The sequence below is a fragment of the Tinamus guttatus genome, unplaced genomic scaffold, assembly GCF_059628265.1.
Source record: "Tinamus guttatus ecotype Peru unplaced genomic scaffold, ASM5962826v1 Tinamus_guttatus_pri_ptg000676l, whole genome shotgun sequence".
In the NCBI taxonomy this organism is placed as follows: Eukaryota; Metazoa; Chordata; class Aves; order Tinamiformes; family Tinamidae; genus Tinamus; species Tinamus guttatus.
Genome location: NW_028289210.1, coordinates 392,861 through 412,417, shown reverse-complemented (window position 1 = coordinate 412,417; position 19,557 = coordinate 392,861). Strand labels below are relative to the sequence as shown.

General features: G+C 44.2%; 1 protein-coding gene across 3 annotated transcripts in view; it reads left to right on the top strand.

Annotated features, from left to right (window-relative positions):
• The first annotated feature begins 520 nt into the window (after positions 1-520).
• Positions 521-19,557, top strand: part of SMOC1 (SPARC related modular calcium binding 1) — a 118,243-nt gene continuing 99,206 nt past the window's right edge. For all 3 annotated transcript variants that reach the window (XM_088536558.1, XM_088536557.1, XM_088536556.1), the window contains exon 1: positions 521-658. In XM_088536558.1, coding sequence (XP_088392684.1) covers positions 554-658 — 105 coding nt within the window. In that variant the 5' untranslated portion in view covers positions 521-553. The remainder of the gene's footprint in view (positions 659-19,557) is intronic.

Sequence of the window (19,557 nt, the reverse complement as noted above, 5' to 3'; positions counted from 1 at the left end):
GGCGCCGAGGGGAGACCTGGAGCGCCGGCCCCTTGCGGGGGGCAGCGGGAGCCCCGCACAGGGCAGGGGGCCGCGAGCCCCGGCGGGCAGCGCTCGGGGGGTCTCTCCCCGCGCCGGGACCCCCTCCCGGGCGAGGCGGGACGGGACGGGGCGGCCCGGGCGCTGCCGCGGCGGGACGAGCCCCGCGGCGGGACGAGCCCCGCTCCGCTCCGCTCCGCTCCCCCCCGCGGGCAACCTGCGCCGCCCGCCTCAGCGCCCCGGGCGGTGGCGGGGGGCGGGGGGCTGGCGGGGCGCCGCGCCGCGCTCCCATTGGCTGCGCCGCGGCGGCGGCCGCGCTGCCATAGGCGCGCGCCGCGGTCACTCTGTGGCGGCCCCGCCCCCCGCGGGCTTTATAACGGGCATCTCATGGCCGGGCCGCCTGACGTGCCGCGGCGGGAGGCGCAGCGCCGGCCCGGGGCACCGCGCGCCGCCCGCCAACGGACACGCCGGGCGGCGTCGCCACCGCCCGCCGCTGCCGCAGCGCCCGCCGCCCCTGCCACGCCGCCGCGGGACGATGCCGCCCCGCCGCGCGGGCGCCCGGCCGCTCCTGGCGCTGCTCCTGCCGCTGCTGCTGGCGCCTCTGCCCCGCGGGGGCGGCCACAGAGCCACGGGGCCACGGGTAAGTGCGCAGCCCCCCGCGCTGCCGCCGCCGCCGCAGGTTGTCGCGGGGCCGGCGGCGGGTCGCCGGCTGCATCTTTGTATCGCACCTCTTGAGCGCAGGACGTCGCCTCGAGGCACTTGGGAATCCCCCTGTAGCAATCCAGCTCGCTCCCCTTTCTTCAGCCTTCTTTAACTAACTTACTTATTTCTAATTTAATGGCTGGGACTTTTAATTCCCCTTGCCAAGCCACCCCGTTGCTCTCGGTGTGGGGTGAAGTCAGCGTCTCTTCTAAATATGGTGCTGGGTGCGCGCCTGGCCGCGGCAGAGCCCGGGCTGCGGCCACTGCTGCGATGAAAGCGCAGGTCTGGGTGGGCAGCGAAGCCCGCTGCTGGGCCCGCGCGTCGTGGGCTGTGCGCGCTCCGGACCCGGCAGGCTGAGATGTTATGAAATGTGCCGCTTAATTAACTTAACTTGCCGTTAGGCAAGATCATGAGCTTTTTGAAACCCTGCTCGGCTAAAATATAACAATAAGGGCCTTTGCTGTTAGGAAAAACTAGAGTGCTGCTGCGCTCAAGGTTTGTGTCTGACTGCTCTGGCTATTGCACACGTCAAAACTGTGGGGAAAAGTGTCCTGGCCATGCTGGTGTCCTTGCACTCAGCTGTGCTCTGTAGCCTCTCATAGCCCCATGTGCAGCAGTAACTGCTGCAAACTGACAGGTTAGAGGGTCTCAACTCCCTGGAGACCTCTTTCAAGGGCTGGGGAAGACGCAGAGGTGCCTATGCATATATCTCTCTTTACCTGATACCAAGCACAAACCTCAAAGTTGGAGTGGTGCTGTATTGAGGGGAGCTTTGAGGTGGTAGGTGACTGTCTGGATGACTAGAGCCCTTTGTCAGCATTGGTATCTAAATGTTTTAATAGGAGGCAACTGAAACAAAGAACAAAATGAGGAGTTCTGATGGCAGAACTGCACAAGAAGCCTGACCATCCCACAGGTTCTAAGTGTTCAGTATGTAATCTGTATATGTACTTTGCAAGACAGTCTCATTGCTCACTGTGCTGTGTCTTTTGGTGGGAGCTTCTTCAGGAGAATGGGGAAAAAAAAGAGGGCTAACCTGCTGATTACCTGAAATAAGTGATCAGACTCTGGTATTTCTCCCTTCATAGCTGGGTGGAGAAACTGAGCTTATGTGGGCACCAATGTCTACTTCTATGTAGAAGCAGCTGCCTTAAAACTTTAATTAAAGGACTCTTTAATGGAAAACTGTTAAACAGTTGATTTCAGGGATGCTTAACTAGCAGAGCCTCTTTTTCATCCTTCTAAGTAGCTTGCTGAAGGGTGTGAAGGTTGGGAATTTGGTTTACTTTCAACCACCACTGCAAAGCTCAGGAGTTTACATTTATAATCTCTTCTAGTGATTAGACACTGCTAGCAAAGTGGTCCTTAGTATAAAGGTAAAATGCTTTAGATTCCCATCTACACTAGGAAAATCTTTATTAATTGTGTTTTTAATGATGATTACCACATCATACCACTCAGCTTTTCATGCTGACTTTTAATCAAGAGTTTGTTCCCTTCAGGAGCTCTCTCATTTGTGGGATTAGGGTTGCAGTTCTAGAGTCTGATTCTGTAGCCATCCAGTTGCTAGGTGTAATACTTAGCCTCACAAGCTGTTTCTATTCTATATGCTAAGCACTAAAGCTACAGTTTTTGCAGGCTCAAATGCTTTAAAAGGAAAGCAATTATTAATCCTTTTTTCTTAGGGAATTTAAATGAGTAGCAATAACACTTGAAACAAGTTTTCCATATGTTTTTCTTGCTTTTCCCTGTTAGTACTTAACAATGTTGCTGCAAAGTTAGGCAGTGAGTGTTGTCATTGCACATGCAGACAGAAGAGTACAAATTACTACTGTTTGCAGAAAATGACAAAAAGTTGATGAAAGGCAGTGTAGAGAAGTGAGTAGATCTGCATCTCCTGAGCCAATACAGTACTAAACTTTCAGATGAAGTGATTCAGTTCACAGATGATCACTTGAATATCAGGGGAAACAAGTGCAGCTAATCTCTGCTGGACTGCTGACGCACTTCTGGCTCTCACAGCAAGCTTTGCTGGGCTTGCTGTTTTGTGTTATAATAAAACTATGACCATTGGCACAGATCTCAGACTTAGGAAGTGTCAATGACTTGTAGAAAACATCTGGCTCTTGTATATCTGCTGTGGCCAACTGACAAATAATTATTAACTGTCCTGGTGAGTCCCTGTAGGCAGCCTAATGTCTTGGGTGCCCTAGAAATAACTTGGAAGCCCAAGGCTGTTGTGGCTCATTTCTTTGCTTAGTCTAGAATGTTTTTGCTTTATCATGTAGTTGCACGATCACCTCTCTGGTAACTCTCGGGAGCACAGTGTAAGTGATTGACTGACTGCATGGAAAGTTCTTGGAAAATGTCTGTCTGAAGAACATTGCCTTCTGGAAAAAGCTAATTAGGCTCTACTTTTCTCTTCCTGCATGCCTCTTTCTCTCTGCTGGTGTAAGACGATTGGGAATTGTGTGACAAGCCAGTTCTTGCTGCTTTCCCCCTTCTTGCTCCCCATATGATACATGAAAGCCAGCCTGGTCAGACTCCCCATCTCTTCCTCATTTGAGTGGTACTCCTTCATAGAAAATTAAATTGATTGCACCGCTCAGCTCTATTTTCCCTATCTGGAAAATAAACTGGGACCTTTGTCCTTCTAGTTCAGGAAAAGATAGAGTGCTCTCCTGTATGTTTTAATGTCAACTCCTAACCACTATGAACTTGATTCATTTATGCTGCAGAGCTGTTGGTGGTGTAATGGGAAATACTAGAAGAGGGAAAGTGGTGTGTGTGAGCAGTCCACCCAAGCAAAAACCTTGGGTTTCTGCATCATTTGGTGTCTTAAATCTCCCTATTGACCCTAGAGAACTAAGAAGGGAGGGGATGGCAAGGCAACATTTCAACTTTCTCCCTAGCATTATGTATGAAAACAAGCTGAAATATCCCCTCTTGAAAGGGCCGGTGGTTAGGGATAGGGATGTTGACTTTCCAGGTCAGTGCTACTGTAAAAGGGAGGGTTGTGGAAAAGCATCTGGAAAGAGCTACTGATAAAAGTATGAAGATGACCATGGTTTCCAAAGCATAACCTGAAGTGTTGCAAAGTGAATTCTCCTCTGGAGTCTGTTACATGTTAGAACATCCAGTAAGAGCCTTAGTGGGTGAAAAATGTGGAAGAGGATCCTGCAGGTTTGCTCTTCCCTCCAGAAAGGGCAGACACAATCTGGAGGAGGTAGTAGCACTGAGACCTGTCAAGGAGCTTGTGCTGCTTGGTGTATTCTGCAGTGCCCCTTGTAGGACTCCACAGAGCAAATGTCTCTAGATGTCAGTAGAAAGTATAAAAGGGCTGCACATGGAGCACATCTATAAATGGAGTAAAAGGTAAATAGGTTACAGTAACTGATTTTCAGGGTTTGGTCTGAGCTTAGATCAGCTTGCCTTGTGAGGGCATAAGGTAAGTAATGACTGAAGCATTTTGAAGTTTCAGCTTTCTTTACTGTAGGAGGGACACAAGGAAAGTTCTCTAGAAAAGTATCTCCTAACAAGACAGATTTGCTGCTGTATGACACAGCTTTTGCTCTGAAATAGTCTTTTTTTTTTTTTGATTAGCTAAGAGTGGTCCTTGCCTAAGCAAAGGTTATAAGACTATATGGAGCTACGCTAATTCTCTACCTGCTTATTTCTATTTTGAATCTCATTCCTAAAACAGTAAGTAGCTGATCTGACCTCAATTATGCAACTGTGTTGAGGAATAGGGTTAATTCTTGCATGGAAACTTGTTTTTTGGATGCTATTTGAATCAGGAAATTAGTGAGAGATGCATAGAATGAGCTGGTGTTTTAATTGTTTGGCTTTCTTAATTGTCTTCAAGAACACTGCACTAAAGACTTCTGCTCCAAAGATTTCAGTATCAAATCTTTTGTTGTCTGGAAAAAAATATTTATGTAGCTGCTGGTGATGGCAGCAAGCTTTGTAGCTGTGGAACACCTACCATGATAACCTCTTGGGCTAGTTTTCAAGTTTCTAGTGCTAGTCATGTGCTAAGGTAATCTTCACTGCCATCAGTGCACAGCAGATGCTCTCTTGGCTTCTTTTCCTTCTAGATGGCCTGAAGCAATGGGTAAGATGACTGTAAACCTCATTTCAGTGGTAAAGTAGCTCTGAAATATTAATCCTGCTGTTTAAATATCTTAGATGTTCTTATCCTGCCATCTCAAACTAATTGCGACATCACTTTGTCAAAAAAGAAAACAAACAGCAAACCATTTGTCTCCTACTTGCTGAATCTCCAGTTTCTGAGGCTGATGTCTCTGACAGCGCAGTTAAGTGTTGCACAACAAACTTCATGCTGACATTAAAAGCTTAATGCTGAGGCAGTACAGGTGAAGCAGAGGTAATTCTTGAAGTGTGGGGACTGCTGCAGTGACCGTAGCCCTTAGGCTCCTGTGAGACACCATGGTAGCTGTCAGTGGAAGCTAAAAGGTGTTCTGGTGCTGAAGCAACTTTTAGGGACTTCTGCAGCACAGTGCAACTGGAGATGAGTTTGATGTGCTGTGGTGATAGTTTAGTATCAGGGAGTACTCTGACACAAACTCACCCTGGGAGAACTTGAGCCTGCTCTTTTTGGGAGCCCTGGTAGCTATAGGAGAATAACTGTAGGAAATTGCAGCTAGTACTAGAATGTAATTTTGCACTTAAAGCAGTGAAAATATTCACCCACTGTATGAAGGAGTCCTTTGTGCAGGATGTTATGTGGGCTAATGGCAGCTCTTCAGTCTGAGAGCAGCAAATTCAAGTTGGTTCCCTCAGGGCTAGGCCTTACCTTGAAATTAGGCTCATGGCACCTGTCTTAAGCTTTTCTGCAGACCTGGTAGGGCTTGGATTCCTCTGGGATGCTGCAGTGAAGCTGTAGATGGTAATGGCTCCCTTCATGAGCATCAGGGAATCCTGTATTTGTTTGGTGAGGGTGTTGGCTCCCTTCATGAGCATCAGGGAATCCTGTATTTGTTTGGTGAGGGAGAGCCTGTCCACAAGGCTGGGAAGGGAAGTGATGGCTGTGTTATGCTCTTCTGCCACCACTGCTCTTAGGGAAGCCTGTTCTAGCTCAGCTGAAGTCTTGCATGCTAGAAGCCCGGTCTCCCCTGCCTGGGGAGTGAGGCTGGAAAGTCTGGCTTATGAAGAGCTGTGTTCAGGCCTGCATGGTGATTCTGAGGTAGCCTTAAGATGTGCCAGGGCCTGGCTGAGTTATTGCAGTGGACTCCATGGCAGCACTTACAGTCTAAAGGCCAAGCCTCTTCCGCTCCTGAAAGAACACTGGCCAAGCAGAGGCTTTTCCTGGAGAGCCCTATGGCAAGGTGAAAGGATGCAGGTTACTGGCTCCAAAGAGGAAGAAGCTTCCTGCCCCATTAACAGTTGGGGAGGAAGGAGAGCATAAAAATGAGGGCTATTTCCTGGGTGAGCTTTTTATTGAAAGCATCCTTGGAAGTGGAAGGTGAACAGGAATGAGAAGGAAGATGTGAAATAGGGCCCATGAAATAACTTGCTCTCCTGAAGTTTTTCTTGGCCACTGATCCAGTTAATGATAGTTGGAACTGTATCCAAAGGAAGTGCTGATATCCAAATATGGAGGAGAGGTTCCAAACGTTTAGTGGGCAGATCTGTTTCAGAGTTTCTTTTGGCTACCTATCTCCAGCTACCATTAGCTGGGCCACTAACTGGAAGGAATGTGACAAATGTTATCCATGCCTGTTCTCCATTTCCATGACTGAGATTCATCACTCAAATTGCTTGGGCAAGTCATACTCTGCCCTCTCAAGAGAAGGCTGTCTTAAGTATAGCAGACAAGCTGAAATTTTGTACTATGCGTGTTATGCGCATGGCATAGTTCTTGGTCTATACTTTGGAGTTTCATAATACTGGGTTGAGAAGTTTGACTATGTAGAAAACTTCCAGTGTGAGAACATTTGACTCTTCAGCTGTAGTTCTAATACTTCAGTGTTTGACACACCAGTGAATTAAGCCTCCTCCAAAAGAGCTTTAATGTAAAGTCAACTTATATTCTACAGCATCTTGTCTTCTGTGATAGTTTCATGTGTGTTGTAGGCAGCAAGCATGAGACTGAGTGGATTCAAGTCTGTTTCTTGAGTCTGGGAGGAGTGGCAGAAGCAAAAATGTGACTTCACCTGGGACTGAAGTGGGAGGAGGCAGGAATCAGATGGGTGAAAGCATATCTTCAGCTGAAAACATCTAGTGAAGATGGTAGTATCTCAAAGCTACCATAGAGAGAAACACCTTAATACAGGCAGTTGTATGCTATCCCCAGGTCTTGTTTCTGTGTGTACCAAATGCATACTAGTCAAAGGAGATGGAATGATATCCTTCTGTTGCATCACAGATTTCCTTAAAGTATCATGAAGATTAAAGAGTCTATTCTGGGTTTGTACATCAAACTATTTCCTTTCCCATTTCTTTTGAAGCTGATTTACATATAGTCTGCACTTAGGCTTAAACAAACGCTCATTGGAATGAGATGGAAGTTGAGAACTAAAAAGCTGGAAGCTGTTTAGTATCCTCCACTTGGAAATTGAACCAAATGAGCTGGATTTTGTGGATACTGGCCTAGTAAAGGTGTTTCTGTCTGAGCCAAGTCTTCTGATTTGAATCTAGTTGCCATACAGACAAATGGTGGTAGCCCTATTTGGCTTTTGCCTGGAGTTTTGCATTTGGCTTCTCTGTTCTCGGAGTAAGCAAGCAAGAGCTGTGGAAATAGATGAGCTGCCTACAAAAGTAGCTTTTTAAAATGTGTATGTATCTGTAGCACTAGATTAGCTGCTTCTGGAGAAGTGCAGGATTTAATGTATGCATTATCTAGATTTAATGGAAGCAAAAATAGTTCTAATGGAAAAATGATATGTAAAAGATACAGAACTGTTCCTGCAATGTATACCGTGCACATGATTTTTGTCACACAACCCTAGAGATGCTTCCCCTTTTACCCTTCTGCATTCTAGCCTCAATCTGGACAAGTTGAAGACATTGCTCCATCTTCTTGTTTGGTAGCAATCCCAATATCTGTGTTCTGACCTTGGTTCTGTCAAGTGAGGCATCCAGATGGCACAATGTTGCCCTCTCTTCCTGGTGAATTAGTATATGGTAGTCAATTGGTTTCTTTGATATTGGAATTGCTTGATCTCAGTTAGATAAACTTCAGAAATAAGCCTGAAAATGATGCTAGCTGTGGATCTATAAATGTGACTGCTGTACATGGGAAGCCTTAGGTTATTCTAGAAATGCTCTCGCAGCTCTATTGATCAAATCTAAAGTGACTAGGTAGATACCTTCTTCCACTATCAGATTTTACCTTTTCATATTAGCTGTATTTCAGTGGTGGCTATGCTGACCAGTGACTCATTTCCATGACAAAGGGTAAATGTCAAAGAAATTTGCTCTAAGTTTGTATTAGTTTTGCTTCTGCTCTTGCTTTTGCCTTTCTTAATGTTTGTAAGGGATCTTTCCATCTTTATTATTACACAGGTGTGGCCAGTACTTTTAAGAGCAAAAGTTACATTGCCAAGTGCAGGTATGAAAATTAAGGCTGTCCTTGGAAAGCCTCAACTTTTTAGGTGCCCTGCAAAGCAAGAGATGCTCTTGTGTTCATGCACTGAGGTAGGATGTTCTCTCAGTGGAAGCAACTGGTCTCCTACAAGGAAGAGTAGAATGAGTGTAAACATGAAAATGTGGAAGAGGGAGTATCCCTGCCACTTCATCAAGCATTAGCAAAGTAGAAATAAACCTGCCCTGCCTGGGTAAGCTGTTGGTCAGATATAGAAAACCATGTCAAGCCATGTGTTGAATTTTATTTCTGGATGCTCATCTGCTGAGGAGGGCTGAGCATTCTCTTCAGAGCTCTGAAACTACTTTATTGTCCAACTTGGTGAATATTTTTCTTTCCTGGTCTTTATATTTTTATATTTTATGTGCAATACAGTGAGCTCCTCTGTTGGGGCAGATCATCTGGCTGCAAAGCAGTTTGGATGCTACTGGCTGTGGTTGTTAAAGACCTCCAAGACTGCTGGGTTTTGTCCTTGTCTCAGTTGCTCCTGAAGTCAAAGGTGAGTTGGCAGGGAAAAAGTTAAATTCTGCTGGACTTGAGCCTCACCTAAGGTGCTACTCTAACACTTGTAGTTACTGAAGTCCTAACTGCCAGAGTGTTCTTGAGTGTTACAGTTCCACTATGTTATGCACTCAGTCAGGCTTATCTTAAGGTGGCTGATGGAGCTCCAAATAACTATTAAGTTAAACTTTTGCTATGCTGTCACTAGTACAGATCCTTCAGGAAGAAAGGGAATAGCATGTGGAGCACGAAGAAATGGGTACAACACACTGGCTGCTACTGCTGTTCCTGTCTCCTTGACAACTGTAAGAACCAAGACATTCTCAATTCCAGGATTTTTTTAATGTGTGCTATCGATATATGAAGGAGTTCCAGTGTAGCTGGACCAAGAACTGAAAGAAGTCAAGCTTTTCTTCACTAAGATATTTATTACCTGAAGCATTTTTGACTGCAGCATTGAACCTGAAGCTTGCTGTTGCTCATGAGCACACTGCAGTGTATGGCAGATGGTGTGGATGTAAAAGCAAACATGATCTGCTCCATCATGTAACATCTGTCAGCATTATAGCAGCTGTACCTATGTATGTAGTTATGTTATCCCTAACCCTAGGAGGATGGAACAGTCCTGTGTTCTTGATGAGAAATTTAAAGAAGTCATAACCCCTAAATTGGTTTCTAAGTTAATTTCAGGAAAAGTGATATATTTTTCAGCACCAAAAGATGCTTTCTAGAATTGGAGTTGAAGTGGCAGGGAGGGGGAGGGTGGCAGAAAAAGCTTGACATTTGCAAACTTGCATGAATGTTCTTGAAACCTGCACATCAGGATCTCTGGAAATGATCCAGTTACATCAGAAGTACACTTTGAGCCCAAAGACATGAGATGGTGATCTAGCTAGAAATAGCTGGTGAGTGTCTGGAATAAACTAAGTTTTCCTTGAAGTTTGCTGGTGGAACTCCTGAGAATCTACCCAAATGACTCCCAGATTTGCTTCCAGTGCTGCTGGCATCAAAACAAACTAAAGAAAACAAAGCTCCCACAATAGTTTCACATACCTCAGGGACTTCCTGCAGGAGCCCCAGAATAGATGGGAAGAGCTGAGTAGGAAAATCTCATGCAACTTGCAGAGAAGGGTTTGATTTTGCTTGAAACTAAAAACAACAAACTTTTGCTGTGGAGTGAATGACAGTCTTAAATGGAAAGTTTAACTTAAGCTGTCAGCACTTTTTTTCTCTTGTAGCTGAGAATATTACATTCCAAAAGGCAGACTTTTTTCCCCCCTTATGTTAAAGTAAAAGTTAGGTGAACTTTATTGTAATAACTTTCTCCTGCAAAACACTATCTTCTCAGAGGTCCCATGCAACTCCTTAGCCTATTACTGCTGCTATCTCCAGAAAATATATGAGGAGCCTCCACAGGTGCTGTACTATAACCACTTCCAAATTATCTGTTCACTCCAGTGTCCCATTTTAAGAGGAGCTATATATGAAAAGCTTCTGGCCAGCTGCTTGCTGTAGTCCAGCTTCTTGCCAAGCTTTGCTCCATGCCTTCCAAGATGTTTGTTCTGTACATGCAACTCCCTTCTGCCAGAGGAAATCCCGCTCAGATGTGGCAAGGAGAGTGGGAGCCAGGTTCTGAACTTGGTAGTTCTTGTTCAACCCTGCCTGGAGTCTCCCTTCTGGTGAGGGCAAGTTCAGCTTCAAGAATTAGCACTCTCCTCTGGATATCACTGAGGCAAGTAAATAAAGTAAAATGCCTGCATAGATTACTCTGCATGATACTTGTTTAGCTTTGACAAATGTTTTTCAAAGGCAAAGAAATGTAACTAGCTGTTCAGTGCAGCATATTTCAGAGCAAAACCCGAAGATCACTTTCACAGGAGTCTTCTCTTAACATCCTATTGTGTGTTAGGGGAAGACATCTTCAGCTTGCCTCTTCAGCTAGTACTTATTAGAAAGCAAATTTAGGTGACCAAAATCCTAACCCAAGAACAGATTAATGTTCATATTGTGCCTTTCCTAAGGTAAACAATTGGACTCAAGTGAGGAGATTGTTGGAATGAATAATCCAAAAACATTGGAATGAATAATCAATGAAATACTAACAGAAGACAGCTTTAAATGTGGATATTGAAGCTTGTTTCATTAGTGCCCAGTGTCAAACTATCTGGGATTTGATAGTTGGGAATGTGTAAAGACTTCTGAAAATGGGTAGGAGCTAGGGCCTAGGGAGGAGCTTCTTTCCCAAAGAATAGGGGGACTCTACTTCTCCTTCCATGCCTGCCCTTTCTCTGCTGACAGAGCAGGCACTGGGTTGCAGTACCAGCTCTTTAAGTGAAACACATCTAGCTGCTTCTTGGCCTCATTTTTCTTGAGGACTTGGCTTGGAGCTCTGCATCCCTGAACTGTAGGGAAGGGAAGTCCCTGATACCTTCTAGGAGCAGGGATGTGCCCATGCCTTAGTATTTCTTGGGAGGAAACTGATGGCATCCAATATTGACATCCTCTCAGAGGATAAGGGAGCTGATGGTCAAATGTATAGCTGATTCTTGACAGACTGTGAAAATATACTGTAGGGCAATATCTGTTTTAAATCTAGTGTTCTGTGCTCAGCTTGAATCGCTTCTGTTGAATCCACTGCTTGTGGACAGCAAGCTCAGTGCCTTGACTTTGTAGGAAGCTTTTCTGTTAAGTGTGATATATATATATATATATAATTTCTCCCCCCTTGGGAGACTTTATAAGAATGAAAAGATTATAAAATATTGCCCTCCCTCTCCAGGCTTAAGTGGCTGTGATTCAACACTGAGCTACTAAAGAGGCAATTACAGAAGGCTGAATAAATAACTGGCAAGTGTCTGTCTTAGCTGAAGCTGGAATCCACTCTGGTAATTGCCAAGCACTAAGACTAGAAAAGAAAAAACAAAAGGCAGATGTTTTCTTTATCAGTCTGAAAGGTCAATAGTTCCTCTGGAAAGAAGGGGAGGACTTGGAACCTCTGACTTGGCGTCAGTCAACTTGACAAGATTGAGCTCTAATGTAATTAATCACTTGCATTCATTTAGTTGCCCCTTCCCTTGTTGAATTTATTTATTTGCTAGGTTGTGCCCTTATGCCAGAAAAAACTTCCTTTCTAGCTTTCAAACTATAACTGTTTGAGTCTCACATGGCAGTTGCTACCAAAAGCAAGGTGGCAATGAGTTAACCACAGGAAGAAATGGTGTTGCTGTCCTTTACTGAAGTGCAAGGTGGAGCTTAGAGCCAGCAAAGGGGAAGTGTCTGTTTTCTCAGAACACTCTGCTTTAGTCTGCAGTGTGGATAAGTGGGGCTACCATGCTGTGATGTAAGATTTCTGGCAGAAGAGTTGGCTGGTGGATGGGTGCTAAGTGCTGAACCTCACAGGAATTCAAGCACCTCTGTGCTCAGTTTCTGGAACTGCAACCACTCACCTCCTTGAGGGGCCTCTAACAACCTTGGCTTGGAACTTACAGGCTCTCACACAGCCAAACTTAAGCACAGGCACTGGCTTTTCAACATCCCCTTTTGGAAGGGGAAGTGCCTTTTCTTGTCCTGTTGCTGAATATTTGGAAAAGGGGAATGGCAGATGTGCAACTTGTCACAAGTTTCAACCTGGGCTAACTTTGAGGAGCATCTGTACAGCCTCTGGTCCTGGGGTTCTGCATCCTTAGGTGTGGACAAGCCTCCATGCTCTGCTTTCCTAATGGAAATATGTTTGGGTCTTGTCAGGAGAAAGCCTACTTAGTAAAGCTGCTGTTGTGTGCTGCCGTGCCCAGTAAGGCATCATGTTCTTCTAAACTTTTAGATCAGCTCTAATTCATGAGCAATTTTTCTCTGTCCAGAGCACAAAGTTGCAGGTGCTTGAAGCATGTAGTATTGTCAGTGCTCTATGCTTGTTAGGAGGCAGTGCAAGGGAATCCAAAATATCTCAGTGGAGTTCAGGCTTCAGAGCCAGTGTAACTTTACTTGATAGAAAAGCTATTGTTCATATCCTTAGGCTGACTGCTTAAGTGTCTTTAAAAAAAAAAAAAAAAAAAAACTGTATAAAGTTGATAATGAGAAAATAACTAACTTGAGACTAAAGTTTTTTCCAATACTTGTTTTTTTTAAAATCTGTCTGTGATAATGAAAAGTCAATGACTTTAGTCACAAGCAGTTCCTGAAAAGGACAAACTAAACCATATAAGTAGTTTCCAGAATCAACTAACTTTTCTAGCCCTCTCCCAATGCTTTATGAAGGCTATGTCCCTGCACTAATTCAAAAGTACTTACTGACCTTGCACTTTAAAGCAGCAATAAAATCATACTTATCTTCTTCCATTGCTGGTTGCCTTTGGCAGGATTGTGAGACTTGTAAGAAAAACAAAGCTGTTTGTGAAAAATAGTCTGTTCTAGCCTGTAGAAATGCCAGTACATGAGCTAAACTTTTTAGCCTTAGTGGCTCCTGATAATTTGTTTAGCTGAGCATTCCTGGGCTGTAACAGTCTTTTACAGGTTAAACAGAGTGAAAAGAAAAGCAATCACTTCTGCTGCATCTGTATTGTTGGTTTTGGTCTGCAAGCACCTGTCTGAGCATGTTTTCTGATTCCCTGCTATGTCAAGTTTGTTTCCTGGCTCTAGTTCAGGGCAGACCAAAGCTCCAGGCAGAAAACTCACCTCTGTGGTGGTACTGACACCTCAACTCTGCTTGCCAGCAGTCTAGAGGGAGAAGGATTTACCCACTTGTCTTGGTAGTAGGGTCTGGATGAAGTGCAGCTACCACAGGCAGTCTAGACAGCCTTAGCCCCTTGTCTGAAGCACTTGTACATCCTCAAAGTTGAGCAACTTCAAGACCCAAGAGCTCTCATTGCTCTCAATACTTCAGTGCCATCCCTGGATACAGGGGTGGGCCATGCTGAAAATGTGCCATTTCTGTTCCTGCTGGCTCACACTGCCTGGTTATCAGACAATCCAAGCACTTGGAAACATTCAGCTGTTTCATTAATGCCTCATACTAAAACTTAGTAAGGTTAACATTGGAAACAGCTTCTAAACACCCAGCCCACATGTATCCCTTGCTGCTTGCAGCTGTTCTCTTGGCAGAGGCTTCCTACTTGAGCACCTACTGATGGTAGGTGCATCTCGTGTTCTGGAAGCCCAGCTAATTACCTGCTGTCTCTCAAGGCTTGTGGGCTTGCTAACTCTTACCAGCACCAAACCTGGACTGCTGGTTGGGTGCTGTGCCACAGTAGTATTTGGTCTAGGGTAAAACACAATAGTGATGCATGAATGGGTCACAATGAATCTGGAGCTCAATACAGTTGTATTGGGGGATCTAGGGCACAATCTGAAACAGCTGCTTTTGAACTGTAATAGTGTCCCATTACCCTAATAATCCTAGCAATAGCACTTCTGGTTAAAGTGCTTTCCTTACAAGGAGATGGTGACTACCAGTTATTATCATGGATATACCACTCTGGGCTTTATATGCTTGAACTGAATCAGCTTCAAAACAACTGAACCACACTATATACTGTCAATATTGCAGAAGCCTTTTCAGATAAAGAATTAATACAATATTTAAGTGAATTCTACATACCTGGGTCATACCTGTGACTTAAAGATGCAAAGAAGTAAAATTGTTTCTATAAACACTTTCACCCTGATTCAGTCTTTTTGTCATAAGAATAGTAGCATTCTTAAAATGATGGGATATTGAATTAGTCAAGCTTGCACAACTGGCTATTGTATTATTCTACTTTCCTTAAAACTGGCCCAACTGGGAAAGTGCTGCTATTCTCTACCTTGAGTTATTTCCTTTTCATCCAGAATGCGTAGTGGTCTGGATTACATGATGCCCATTAATGTAGTCCCTTTAGGGTCTGTCTTGGACTGAGCTAATGTATTTTGAGATCAAGCAACTGGAAAGAAAACTACCCCAGAATCATGTACTACAAACCTAAGGTTGCTCTTGCCTCAAGTAGACCAATGCAGTGCGAGGAAGAAGCCAAATCTCTTGCTCGATTTGAGGTAAAGTATAAACTTCTTGCAGCAGACTGCCCTTTAGAACTCCACTTCTGGAAATGTTTGTTCCATCTATGTCTTGGGTGACTGTGCTTGTGTGGCCCGTGTGGCAGAATTTGCCTTTGGAAGGAAAGCTACATGATGATTCTACATCTTGACATGCGCATGAGTTATGAGATGGAATGCAGATGACCTAAAACACTGAGTCTGTTTCCTATTTTGAAATGGGTTGTACACATGGGCCTGGAGGAAGACACAGGTGCACACAGGTTGGGTGTTAGTAAGCTTTCTGAGTAGCTATGCTTCCCTGTAGAGAAAAATGGGAAACTTCTTCCCCTCATCCACCTGCTCATGGTGGAAAGGTTTTCATGTCACCTCCCTTGGCAGCAAAGGAGCTGCATGAATTCTTAAAGCCAGAGCTTTTCAATGGCACTGAAAAGGAGTAAATGTTAACTGCTACTAGAAAGTACAATAGACTTGTGCTCCACACAGGCTTTACTTCTGAAAGATGATGAAAGCTGGGTCTGGTTGCCCTTCTGTGGAGGGGGACACCTATTGCTCTTGGTCATCAGCTAATACTCTAGCTAGCAGCCGTGGATTATGTTGTCATCATAGTCTGACTTTAGAAAGGAATGCTGACTTCTTTTCTAGACTTGAATAAGAGCCAAGTCCCTTTTCATCATCCTCCTGGGGAAAGAGCAGGGTTCTGGGCTTCCGCAGTTTCTTGGTAGTGGCTGCCTCTAGTCTGGTTTGAGAGTGGGCCTGGAAAATCTCAAGCTTGTTTCTAGTTCTCTCATAATGTTGACTAACTTGGAAGCATCCAGTGATTTCTGTGCAATTAAACAGATCTAGGAGTTCCCAGGGTCAGTTCTGTGATAAGGATTTACTGCAGAATTTGATTCAGGAGCTTAGGACTAAAGGCTCAAAAATGCTTGAGCACTGTTGGGAGTGGTTCTGCTGTAATCAGGCTGCAAAGGATGAAGATTAATATAGGTGATAAAACCAAGCCTAGTCTCTGTTGTATGAGAGACGGACACTATAGTGAGTGATATTGGCAGCACATATAGAGCAGACCTGGGAGAATAGAAGGCTTTCATATTGTGTTGATATGGGGCCTTCACAAGAAGGCCACAATTACTAATAGATTAATCTGCTTATAGTTGTTCTATAAGATACTACTCTTTTACTTGGCTAGAGGAACGTGTCTTTATGTGCCCCCAGAAACCCTTTTATTTCCAAGGAAGGGGTAACTCTACATCTTCTACTTTTTATGGAATAGGGTAGGCTAAGGTTCTTCATGGAAGCTTTCTAAATAGGCAGGATTCACTTGGTTAGGCTATATGCCTCAAAGCAGTAGCAAATTATTTCTGTCCTAGTGTGAAGCAAGACAGACGAGTTCAATGAGAATAGCTAAGAGTCTGGACTGGCTCTAGCCAAAGGCAAATCCCTCTGCTTTTAGCACAGGTGCACTTTGCTGGTACCCTGTACTGCTAGAGCTTTCCTCGTATAGGAAGCTGGCTGGTCTGGCTTTGAACACTCATGTCAGCTATGTACAAGAACTTATTTGTTCAAAGATGAAACTATACATCTCCCCAGAGATCTGGGATAACCCGTATATCTCAACCTTGTCAAGAATAATTTAACAGAATAATTAATAGTTTTGCTCTCTTGCTTGGTAGTTTTTCTTCTATGCCAGGGTTGAGGGTCAATATAGCTTATGTGTATTTTTTTAATTCTGCAAGGCTGCTAACCTCTGTGCAAGCAGCAGTTGCCATGTTGGCAGCGTTAAGAGCACTTAATGTATCAGAGAACTGGGTGGGCTACCAGGAAGCACCCTGGTATCCTGTGGTTTGTGATGTTGTACACTTACTGCACTGCAGAGGAGTAGTCACAACGCCTGAAACAATGAGGTTATATGAACGAGGCTCAGCAGGCTAATTATGACACTGCTGTCTAATGTCTGGGGCCAGCTGGTTTCAACCTGGATGTGGAACAGCACTTGGGGGGCTATGAGGCTCCTCAGACCCCAGCAAAGTTACCAGCAGTGCACTAGAAACTGAATTTTCAAAAGGTTTGTGAGAGGGTGGCCTTGGCCTGTGTACCCTGAAAAAGCCCCTGCCCTGTTTCAACAGGAAAGAGGAGAAGGATGCCTGAGCTCTCAGGCTCGATTTAACTTAACTAGGGAACAGTATTTTCTTTTTAACATCACATTTCTCTTTTTTTTTTTTTTTTTTTTTTTGTTAAATCCCATAACCAACCTGTGCAGGGCTCTTGACAGCAGCTTTTGATTCTCTGTTGTCAAACATGCACGTACTTGCTTGAAGTGGAACAGTGAGATAACTCAGTGGCGCACAGGGCTTCCCTGCTCATCTGCTGTTTGTTATATGTGAGCACAGGGTTGTCAGTCAGGCTTCACTTCTCTGTGTTTAGGTTTGCGGTACATAAAAGTGCAAATCTGTCATGGGTGTATGTAAACACGGTATGTCAAAACATTCCCTCTACAACTGTGATCAAGGCGCTTGTTGGGAATGAGAAGAGTAGGTCTGGAACATGTAGAGATCTTCTTCTAGAAGGGAAGCGAGCAGTGCTGCTATTTGCTGTGGAGCAGAGAATGCCCAGAGATCCTTCCTCCCTTCCAAATTATCAACAAATTGAAATGAGGCAGCAAAAACCTGACCAATGTACACAGCGGTATGCCAAGGTGGGAAGACATGGGTTGACATGGTTTGTGGCTTGCAGAAGGGAAATTACTGGCTTACACTAACGGCTCAAATCCTGTGTTATGGCAGTTGTGCAGCAGGAAACCTTCTCTGGGGCAAGCAGGGTGGCAGGGGCTGCTGTCGTAGCTGGGGGAGGTCTCGTGTGTTTCTATGCTTGGGTGGTTGAGGGGTGATGTTATCCCTGCGGAGCAAGTATTTATAGTAGAATCAAAGCTGTAGGCCTTGCCCTGTGTTTCTAGGGAAGTCAATCCCTTGTGTGAATCCTATTTTCAGAGTAAATTTCAATGCCCTCTAGTGGCTTTAATTGTACAAGAAACAACTGGCTTATCTACAACACTAAGGTTGTTTTGCTCAGGAGAAAGTTAATTGGAGGTGTGCATTCTGGTGACAAATAGCTATGTTGTTGCAGGATGAACAATAAAAAATATTGAGAAAGTACTTCCAAGCTTGAATTTTGTAAGTATTATGGAGGATTCTAAGGATTCCAGGAGCAAGATTTGGGGGTACTTCTGTCTTTTTAGGCTGTTCTGAGGAGCTCATTTCTGAACTATTTCAATCTGTGAGCCTGGGCTTTAAGAAATACATCAGACATTGAGAATAATATGTGAAGTTAGCCAGGTGGGCTTTCAGAATTGCCCAGTGCTGAACTGTGCATCACCTCCATAAAGTGGAATCTGATGGTTTGATGTTTCTTCCTCACAGTGCAAGGGCATGGAAGACTGTACTGGCTTGCACAGGTGGCTCATAGTAGTTGATCTACATTGGCAAATAAGCTACAGGTGTGAGCTCCTACTCTGAGTGTAGTTTGCTTTAACTGCTGATTTTTGAGTGCAAATGCCCGTGTTTTCTGACACTCCCATGGCCTTCAGAGTAAAACCTGGGATGTGCAGTGTGTGGCTGTGGAAGGTAAAAAAGCTGTTAGGTGACTTTATGGGCAGTCTGTGTTTTACTACCAAAAAGAAAAAGTGGCCTTCAGGAGCATCCAAGATGAGAACTGCTTGTAAGATTCTTACCTTTAAATAGGACTTCTAAATTTACAGTTGTTTCTAATAATGCTGTAGTCACTTAGATTTTATTCAGATGTTGTTATAGAAGTTGATTAGATGCTTTAATTTTCCTTGAATAGACTTTGACCAATGATACAATCAATTAGCAACTTGTGCTAGCTGGAGATGAATGCACTGGTATGCAGAGCTGCAAGCTGGCGAGGTGTCTCAGATAGCTTTTTAACATACTTAGTATAATATCAAAACATATTTCTAATTAAGCTTTGATTTGGAAGTTGAGCAATTACTGTTGGAAGCAACTTCACTCTCCTCTAATGTTGTTTGTGGCTTGGAGGGTGTCTAGTTCTGCTGGACCTCTTGTTCAAGTTTCTCAGGTTATGCGTTAAGTTAGACAAGGTCTAAATGGCTTCAACATTCATTAAAAACAACCTTAAATTGCAGTAAGGATTGTCCTTTCCCTTTAGACTGAGGAAAATTCACTGCAAAGAAAACAATGTATTGTAAGGATTTGTCCCAAGAATTTGGAAGGATTTCATTGTACTGAGCTTAGGATCTTGAGCAGCTCTTCAATGAAGTAAACTGCAGGCTTGGTAGGAAGGCCAGCTTTTTGTAAGGATACCTTGTTCTATACTAATTAACAAATGTACAGCTGCTAAAACACTTGCATAATCCTGCTTTTCTCAGTCCAGTGTTTTATATACTTCAGTGGGAACAGCACAAAGCTGAACAAATTCAGTGCCGCATCTCTCCCATGCCCTCGTGCTTGTTGTCACTTCATAGTTCCAAAGCATTTCCAGCAATGTCGCAGGTAACGCTTCTGAGAATGAGCCGCTAGATCTGCGAGGGATTAAGCAGATATTGGCCGTGGCTTCATCCTGTACAATGCTGAGTCGTCTAAATACGAAAGAGGTAAAGATGGAGACTTGTCTAGAAACTGAATCACTTGGCAGGTAAAAGCCTGAAGGTTATTGACCACTGCTTCAGC